Source organism: Fonticula alba (assembly GCF_000388065.1).
Source record: "Fonticula alba strain ATCC 38817 unplaced genomic scaffold supercont2.1, whole genome shotgun sequence".
NCBI classification, from domain to species: domain Eukaryota; order Rotosphaerida; family Fonticulaceae; genus Fonticula; species Fonticula alba.
This window is the reverse complement of record NW_009242971.1, coordinates 3,249,405-3,258,749: the sequence shown is the minus strand read 5'-3', so window position 1 is coordinate 3,258,749 and position 9,345 is coordinate 3,249,405. Positions and strand designations below refer to the sequence as shown.

The window sequence follows — 9,345 nt, the reverse complement described above, 5'->3', positions numbered from 1 at the left end:
CCCCCCCCCCGGCAAAGAGGGTCCCGAGGGCAAGCCATGTCTCGCCGTCCCAGTCGGTTCTCTCAGTGAGCAGCCCCCGACAAGCATGCTGCATGCCCGTTTGTCGGGAAACCCTCCGGCGAATGGGGCCGACTTGCCTCGAGGATGACCAGCAAATGGCCCGCATGGCCGATTTCTGCCTCGCTCTACTGTCTCTCTCCCCCCCCTCTCCCGGTTTCCTGCTGGTCGCACGGCCAGCGAGGCCTCACGGAACAGGAGAATTAATGAGTAACCCACAATGTGTCAGTTGTCCGTTGGCAACTAAATATGTCACCCACAATCCCACCTACGCTGGTCGTTGGCCTCCTGCGCGCGAGGGAACTTGCGCGTACGCACGCGCACGCATCACTGTGCCACCATGCCTCGAGGAGGGCCCCTCAGACGATCAAAGATCCCGAAGTGCGGGTGTGCGGCCCCCCTACTTATGGCACATTGTGGGAATCGCATCTGGGCATATGACTGTGTGTGTGTGTGTGTGTGTGTGTGTGTGTGTGTCTGCCCAGGAAGGGGGCCGCTTCCTGGAAGCCTTCCTCTAGCATCTTCCGGGTGCTGTCTCTAGTTTTACGCGCGCCATCCGAGAGAGAGGGGCAAAGGATCCTGCCTGGCTGTGGGCTGTCTCTGATCGCGACTTGGGCGCGCGTGCGTGCGCGACAGGGGCTGGCCGCGATGGCTCAAGCGGCAGGGCTCGTAGGGGCCTCCCCAGGCCACACGTGAGGGCGCCCCCGAAACGCACGGTGATTAATCCCACAACGCCGACTGGGACTATATGCCCATAGACGCTCACCTTGCCGCCAACACCCGTGTGCCACATCGCTGGTGGCTGGGCCTGCGAGCACGGTGCCGACTGGCGTTGGGATTTTGGCCCCATATTAATTGCTTGTTGACTGTGCTCCCACTTTCGGATACTTCCCCAGCCCGCCGGTGCGTGGCGTTTGTCTTCAAGTCAGATGGGGATGTTGGGGCTCATCCCCCTCACCCCCCTCACCCTGCCGCCTCGCCGCCCCGCTGCCCCCCTCCCTCCGACCCCAGCACCCGGGGGAAGGATGACCAAGGTTCGCGGTCACTGTCCCCCCTGGAGTCGAGGGGGTGAGAACTCTCCCTCACCGCTCGGCTGATGCCGCCCCCCCCGCGGCCCCCCCTCCCCCGGTTGACACCCCCCGTGCAAGGATGTGTGCATCTTGCGCGGATCGGCCCATGCCCTTGCACAGCTTGGGATGGCCTCGGCCGCTGCGGCGCTCTTCAGCTGGCGTCTCGGCCAGCAGCCGACCCATGGGCACTCAACACTTGCGCCCTGCCCCCCTCCCCTTTCGTCCTTCGCGCCCGTGTCCCTTTCCCCCTGCCCTCGCCGCCTCCCGCCCGCTCCTGGGTCTGCTGCCCTTCAACCGCCAAATTCCGCCCCTTGCGGTCCGGGTGCTCGGCGTTTCCGCCTTTCCTACCCTCCTCCCCTCTTCTTCTCTCTCTCGCGCACTCTCTCTTTCTCTCTCTCTCGCCCCTGTCTGCCCGCATCGCGCGCGTGCACCTGGGCTACGTGAGGCCCAGTTCCGAAGTCCGCCTGTCTTGTCCCGCGCCTACGCGCGCTGACCAAGCCAAGAGCCATCCCCATGGCCGGCGCACCACTCGGGAGGAAACTCTCCCAGACACCGGGTACCGCCCCGGTGGTGGTACGTCAGCTGCAGCCCCGTGGCATGCTCGAAAGGCCATCTCCCGTTGACTCGGGTTCTGCCGACTCACGCCCGCCCTCCCATGCCCGCTGAACCGGCTCCCGTGTGGCCTGCGATTCCAGTCCCGCACCTTCCTGCAAGTGGGCTCGGCAGTCCTCTATGGTGGTGCCTCCTTGGCCATCATGTTCACCAACCGCTCGGTGCTGGCGACCTACAAATTCCCCAGCTCGGCGGCATTGGCCGCGGCGCAGGGCATCGTCGCCCTGTTGACGCTCTTCATTTTGCGCCTGTTCAGCGTCATCTCGTACGTGGCCCCCGGCGAGTGGAGGCTCCCGGCCCTTTCGGGCTTTGGCCGCCGGCCAACTCTCGGCCATCGATCCCGCACCTGGACAAGTCTAACCTGCTGGTCGTGTGTCGCTTCAGCTATCCGAAACTCAGTCGCAAAGTGGTGCACGATGTGTTTCCCCTGCCCCTCATCTACATTGTCAACATTGTACGGCACACCATGCGCTTTCTCCACCTTCGGCCGGGACAGTCTGGCCGCGGCCGGCACCTCCCTGAGCTCCCCTGACCGGAACAATCTTCCCCCTCGCCCCCCCGCCCCCCCCCCCTGCGGACCCCCGTGCCCCGGATGGGGCTACATCCGCTGGGGCTTTGTCCTTCGCGCTTCATTCTCCCTGGTCGAATAGGTGTCCGGCCTCGGTGGCACGCGTGCCCTGTCCATCCCGATGCTCACTGTGCTGCGCCGGTTCAGTGTGCCAATGACCCTTGTTGCCGAGCGCATTTGGCTGGGCACGCGCGTTTCCAAGGGTACATCCTGCGGCCGAGGAGGCCAAGCCCCCATGGCCGGCATTGCCGCGCATTTGCCCCTTCCATGTCCCTCGGGGTCTCTTGCTGACATATCCACACATCGCCCTCTGTGCGCCCTGTCGGGCTGCGCCGGGTCGGCCGGGACGGGCCTCGCCCCAGGCGTGGGCTGGTCCGTGGTGCTGATGGTGGTCGGAGCCGCGGTGGCCGCCGCTGACGACATCCAGTTCGACGCTGTCGGCTACCTGCTGGTGACGATCAACAATGTGGCCACGGCTGCCTCGGCGGTGGCTTCACGGAAGAAGCTGGATGCTCGCAGCCTCGGGACCTTCGGGTACGACCTGTGCTTCGGGGGGCCCCCCTATCCAGCCATATGGCGCATCGCGCTCTGGGCCTGCTGCCTGGCGTGCACCCGCACCGTGTGCCCTTTTGTGCTGCTCTAACCCCGCTTGAATGTCCCCCCCCCCCCCTCCCCCCTCTCCGTCCGCCCCAGTCTCATGTACTACAATACCCTGTTCTCCCTGCCACTGCTCTTCCTGTACATGATGTACCATGCGTCCCGCGACATCGATGCCGTCCTCAACTACGCCGAGTGGACCAATCCCGGGTTCCTGTTTATGTTTGTGCTGTCTGTCCTCCTGGGACCGGTGCTCAATCTGTCGATCTACCTCTGTGTGAAGGTTAACTCGCCACTGACCACCACTGTGGTACGTGCACTCAAGCCGCGAGATGCAGCAGCGGAGGGGAGGGGGGGGGGCGGGGGGCGGGAGGGACCTTCCCTCGATCCTCGCGCATCGTCTGCGCCTGGGCTGACACCCGCTTCGCCCTGACCGGCCTCTGGGCCCGGCCCGGTGGATGACCGCGCGGCGGCCTTGCCCCTGCTCGCCCTTGGCATCTTGCCCGTAGGTCGGCTGCTTGAAGAATGTCCTGTCCACATATGCTGGCATTATTCGCGGGCGCTTTGAGCTGGCCGAGACCATGGCTGCGCTCGGGGTCGGCAGCCCTGCCAACGCCATTGACCCGGTGGCCTTGGAGGCGGCCCGGCTGGCGGCCATGCAAGTGGCCGAATATGCCTACTCGCCGGCGAACTTCATCGGCCTCAACGTCAGCATCCTCGGATCCCTGGCATATTCCTGGGTCAAGCTCGGGGAGACCCGGCGCCGGGGCAGCACTACCGGCGGCTTGCCGACCGATCTGAGCAAGGGCGCACGCGCCGGAGCCGGGATCGGCGGCCCGGGCGGATCGCTCACCAAGGTCATGAAGAGTCCCACCCCCGGAACCAGCATCCTGGCCGGGCCCGGCCCCGTGAGCGGTTCGCTCCATGGGGGGGTCATCGGCGGTGGCGGCGGCGGCGGCGGCGGCGGTGGCGGCGGCGGCGGTGGCGGCTCACTCATGCACCCTCCGTCGCATATGATGCCCCCCGGCGGGCACCATGCCGGGGTTCCGGGCGGCGGGCTGGACAGCGGCCCCGGTGCCGGGCCCCCCGATCCGGCCCTCGGCCGCACCTCGCCGCCCATGAAGAATACCACGCCAACATCGGCCGGGCCATTCCCGATGGCCGGCTTGGCCCCGATGCATCCATCGATGCCGCTGTCAGCCCCGGGCTTCGACCGGCATTCCGACTCCCCCACTGCGGGCATGCCGCCGACGATGATGGCCGGCGGGCTGAATGATGCCTGGCAGGCACATCCTCTGGGTGCTCCCGGTACGTGTGGTGTCAACCTCTCTCGAGCCGCCGGGTGGCCGTGCATTCTTCGGAGCTGGGCTGCTTTCTCATAACACTGGGGGGGGGGGGGAAGGGAGGGAGACACTTCGCCTGGGACATGACACCCCTAACCACATCAGTCATCTCCATCTCCGCGATCATCCCTCCCAGACCATAGCCTCCCGCGAACCGGACGCAAGCAGGGCGTCGACCCGAAGGAGGAGAAGCGCCGGCTGTCGACCGCCGGGGGCGGTGGCCTACGCGGCTTCTTCGGGCGCATCTCCAGCGGCATGGGGCTCGGGGCGGCGGCCGGGTCGGCCAGTGGCCCGGATGAGCTGGCAGCCGAGCCGCTCCTCGCCGGACGGGGCCTCGATGGTTCTGGCGCCGTGCCGTTGGAAATGACCGCCATTTCGTCGGTCGGCGGGCGCTCAGCCCAGCAATACTACCCCGGGGTGGCGCCGGTCAGCTCGATGAATCACCCGCTGGCTGGACCACCCTCCAGCGTGGGCGGGCAATACTTCCAGGGGACGCCCTTCGCCCCGGGGCCCGGGACAAGTGGCGTCTTCCAAGCCGCCCACCCGAGCATGGTCCCGGCCGGGGCCCCGGTCTACTTCTATGCGGCCGATCAAAATGGCCAGCCAGGCCTGTTCATGGCTCCCGGTGCCACGACCGCGGCCTGGGGCACGCACCAACCCCACCCTGGTGTTGATTTGACCCCGGTCTTGATCCCCCCCGGCGCGGCGGCCTCCACGGCGGCCGATGCTGGCCAGCGGTCGGCCTCCATGGGGGCCGGCTTCCTGCCGGCTCCCACCACGGCCAGCCCCAAGCCCATGGGATGGGGATCGGCCGGGACCTCCCGACCAGCCACCTCCTCGCTGTCCATGACTCCGAGCAGCAGCGGCGAGCAAATTAGCACTCCGCACATGCTTTTCCAACTGCAGCAGCAGATGGCCGGCACTGGGGGCGCGGCTGCTCCCGGAGCCTCGGCCATGGGGCCCATGCTCCAGCACCCGCATATGCACCTGCACGCCAGCCTACGGGCCCCCTCTGCGGATCATGGCACCACGGGGAGCGGAGCAGAGGGCAGCCCTGTGCCGCAACTTCGCCAGGCATTCCCCCCTGGCACTGACCCGGCGGTCGTGCTGACCGGCGGCGGCCCCCCCGGCCCGGAGCAGCCGCTCTCCACCAAGGGCGGCTCCTCATTCGCCGCAGCCACCACCGCCATGAAGGCCCTGTCAGGCGAGGCCACGGCCGCCGGCGGAGTTCCGCCGCATCACCCCCCTCCCCATGCGGACCCTGGGGTGGCCACCCCGCGGTATGACAGCCCGGCACAATCCTTCCCCTGGGTGCCCACCACCTACCCGGGGCCGACGCCCATGAACACTGTCGACAACAGTGGCTCCGGGTGAGCGGAAGGCCATGTTCTCCGTGCTCGATCGTGGCCCCACATGCCGGGTCCCCCTCAAGCAGGGGGTTGAGGGGGGAGGGGGGGGGGCGGGTTCCGAGAAATGATGGAAAGGCCACAGGGAAAAAGGGTCACGACGGGGGAGGGCTCTCTGCGCCCCACCTCCCCGCATCTTCCCGCCGCCCCTCGCCCCCTCCCCCTCTCACGACCCTTGGTCGCGAGTGACACAATGAAAGCAGGCGGGGAGACCGTCACACGACCCCCCAAAAGGATTGGAAGGCCTGCCAACAGCGGACAGCCTGTGTAGGAGCCACGCGCTGACAAACAGCCCTTTAAAGAGCACACCCACAAGCATATACACGCACACGCATACACGCGCATACACGCAACCCCCTCCGCCGATATACACATATAAACACACATACACGCAGACCAACATGCGAGCAGCCGCCCTCCCGCTAGGCCGAGGGAAGGGGAGAGGCAGAGAGAGCCTGGACAGAGCACAATAGGGAAAGAGCACTTCAGCTGCAGAGGCACACTCGACAGGGGCCCAGAGAGAAGGGGACGGAAAAGGAGGACGCGGGGGGGGGGTGGGGGGGGATACATTTCGATGGAGGGAAGAAGAGGACCGGACACACAAGCAGATGTGATTGCCGGGGAGGGTGGGTGGGGGGGGGGGGGGGCATGCTCCTCCCTCTTGCCTTCTTCCTGCTCGACGCGGAACAGGGGAACAAGGAGAAAAGATGCTCAGTTGGCAAAGGACTCGCGGGCCAGCGTGCGAAGGCGAGCAATGGGGACGGCGGCGTCAGCCTCCCGGAAGACGAAGGTCCCGGCCACGAAAACGTTGGCCCCGGCCGCGGCCGACCGGGCCACAGTCTGGTCGGTGATCCCGCCATCCACCTGGATGTCGATGTGCCGGCCGACCGGGGTCCCGGCCGGGGTGCGATACTCGCGAATGATGCGCATGCGCGCCAGCTGGTCATCCATGAAGGACTGCCCGCCGAACCCCGGCTGCACGGTCATCACCAGGACCATGGGGAAGGCGGCCGGGTCTTCCGTGTCGCGGGCAATCTGATCGAAGAGGTGCAGGATCGACGCCAGGGGAGTGCTCGGGCGCAGGGCCACCCCGGAGCGCATTCCGCGGCTGGTAATCTGCCGATGCAGGGCAAGGGCCGAGCAAGCGCCCTCCTGGCTGCCAAAGTAGGAGTCGGTGGTCAGGCCAACCTGCGCGGCGACCGCCGCCGCAAAGTCCCGGCTCGAAGCCGCCTTGCGATCCAGCTCCTCCAGCGGGGTATTCGAAAGATCCACCGGCACCTGGGCGGGGGCGGCCCCGGCGTCGAGCTCCGGCCGCAGGACCGTCTCCACATGGAAGGTGAACATGTCAGCCCGGGCTTCGGCCAGGTCCTTCACCCAGAGCCACGGCCGCTCAACCATCAGATGGCAGTCGAAGAAGGCCGCGCTCATGCCCTCGGCCTGGGAGAGGCTCTTGATGACCGGCGGGCCGAAGGTCAAGTTCGGGACAAAGTGCCCATCCATGATGTCCAAGTGCAGCCAGTCGGCCCCGGCATCCAGGACCCGACGCGAGCAAGACGTCAACGAGGCGAGATCCGCCGCCAGGACCGACGGCGCCACAAGGATCCCGGGGCCGGCGGGAGCATCGACCGCGGTAGGAGCCGAGGAGGAGGTGGTGGGAGAGGTCATGGTTGGGGAGGAGAGGGAGGGGGGGAGGGGGAGGGGGGGGGGAGGGGGCGGCAAGGTGAATGCCGGATCAAGTGCTGTAGGGGGGAGGCAGAAGATGTGAGGCCGTTGGCCACTCTGCCTCCGGATCGCAAATGGGGGTCGACTAAAAATGTTTTCCTCCTCCGCGTTCTCTCTGGCGGTGTATTGGGCGCGGAGCGGATGCGACAGTCGATCACCCCCCCCGCCCCCGGTAAACACACGCCCGTGGAAAGGTGCGCCCCGATGCCGGTCTCCATCTTCCATTGTCCGTGGGTGTCGTGCCTGCGCGTGTGTGTGTGTGTGTGAGGCCGTGTTGGAAACGGGGCTATGGCGGACGGGGGCCACCGCCTTGAGGTTGGTCATATGTCGATCGCGTGATCGGGGGCTGGAATCGGCTGATCGATCTTTGGACATTTCCCACTTGAAATGGTCCCCCCCCCCCCTGCGCTCTGAACGAAGGTTTGTCGCATATTGACACCGAATGGATGGATGGAGGAAAGTCACCGGCTGTGAAGGCAATATGATACAGTGTATTTCGGGAGGGGGGGGGGGGGGGGGAAGGGAACGAGAGAGGGGGGAACACACGATGGGAAAAATAACACAGGCCGTCTCAACCGGGAGGGGGAGGGGGCAAGGTTCCAAAGTGCAAAGGAGAAGAAGAGCAGAGCTCGAGGCTGAAGAAGATGCAGCCGCACGGAATCTGATACGGGGAGAGAGAGAGAGAGAAGAGCAATCAGCAGAACAGCCGGACATGGAACTGGCTTAGTCCTTCTTCAGGGGGAAGGTCTCCACACGAACGGGGCAGCCGGCCTGGAAGATGAAGATCTCCAGCTGGTCACCAGTGTAGATGTCACGCTCGGTGGTGGAGTTGAAGGCATCGCGCGCAAGGCCGATGGCACGCTCGAGGGTCGGGAGCTTGGGCTCGACGTTTTGCTGGTTCTTGAAGCCGAGCTGTGTGTGGGTGCGTGGATGGGGGGGTGGGGGGGGGGACGGGGGAGGCGGGAAGAGAGGGGGGAAGAAAAAGAGGCACACACGGATGGTGACGAATGTGAGTGGTTACGTGGCGAGCACGAAGAAGGAAGGGAGCGCAGGGAAAATGCGAGTGTGTGTGGCGAGGCATGGCATAGACGCGCGAACCTGGTTATCAAGGAAGGGCTGCATCAGAGCCTGGCCGGTGCCATCAGCACGATACCACTCGCGCTGGAAGCTGCCGACCACATCGAAGTGGAAGACCGCACCACGGCCCTGCTCGTCAATGCCACCGACGATGTTGAACGAATAAATCGGGAAGAACCGGTTCTGGTAGAGCATGCCAGACAGCATCTGCGCCAGGGCGGTGACCGGCATGTCCTTCTGGTGGTTGGACTTGTAAAGCTACACGGATGCCGGGGCGGGGAGGTGAGCGAAGGGGGATGGAAGCAAAAGCGACAATTCCAGAGGGTGGGCGGGAGGCGAGAGAGAGAGAGAGAGAAGAAAACAAACGCACACGAAGCTGCATCTGGAGGCGCTTGTTGAGGTTGGTGATGTCGCCATAGAAGCCGGAGGAGGCGATGGCAGCGGTCTCGTTGCTGTGTGCGCGGGATTGGGCGAGAGAGCGAGCGAGAGAGAGAGAGAGGGGGGGGGTCAGAAGGGGGGAAAGCTGACAAGGGAAGCAGCGAGGTGCGTGGATGTCGTACAGCTTGAAGGCCTTCGGGGCATAGCGCGAGTTGATGTGGTAGCCGGTCGACTGGCGGGTGTCCGCAGCAACAATGCAGAAGTCCTCGCCAGCGATGGCGAGAATCGAGCTGGAAACAGCAGCAGGGGAAAGGAGCAGGCAGGAGCCGTCAGTAATTGGCAGCCAGTGTGAGCGGGTGCTCAAGAGGGAGATGCCGACACATACCCGCCGTTGTTATCGTAGGGGTCGAAGCGATGCTGACGAATGCCGGAGGCGGTGGCCTCCGACATGCCGGCCGAGGCACCGGCCGGGATGACCGGGTTGAAGTGCTGAGAGGGAGTGTGGCCGAGCATTG

The 9,345-nt window shown here is 65.7% G+C and overlaps 3 protein-coding genes across 3 annotated transcripts; 1 reads left to right on the top strand and 2 right to left on the bottom strand.

Moving 5' to 3' along the window:
• Nucleotides 1-1,640: 1,640 nt before the first annotated feature.
• Nucleotides 1,641-5,621, top strand: H696_00698 (hypothetical protein; the record flags this gene model as incomplete). The annotated part of the gene is made up of 8 exons (XM_009494578.1): nt 1,641-1,700; nt 1,823-2,004; nt 2,124-2,193; nt 2,390-2,510; nt 2,670-2,841; nt 3,001-3,214; nt 3,414-4,212; nt 4,384-5,621. 8 exons carry the CDS (start codon nt 1,641-1,643, stop codon nt 5,619-5,621), a joined length of 2,856 nt encoding a protein of 951 aa, XP_009492853.1.
• Nucleotides 5,622-6,364: 743 nt separating this feature from the next.
• Nucleotides 6,365-7,318, bottom strand: H696_00697 (hypothetical protein; the record flags this gene model as incomplete). The annotated part of the gene is made up of 1 exon (XM_009494577.1): nt 6,365-7,318. The coding sequence occupies one exon, from the start codon at nt 7,316-7,318 to the stop codon at nt 6,365-6,367; it is 954 nt and encodes a 317-aa protein (XP_009492852.1).
• A 564-nt stretch (nt 7,319-7,882) lies between these two features.
• On the bottom strand, nt 7,883-9,345 carry H696_00696 (20S proteasome subunit beta 6; the record flags this gene model as incomplete). The annotated part of the gene is made up of 5 exons (XM_009494576.1): nt 7,883-8,287; nt 8,474-8,710; nt 8,823-8,904; nt 9,013-9,120; nt 9,216-9,345. Coding segments are annotated over 5 exons (746 nt in total), but the record flags the coding sequence as incomplete, so codon positions are not given.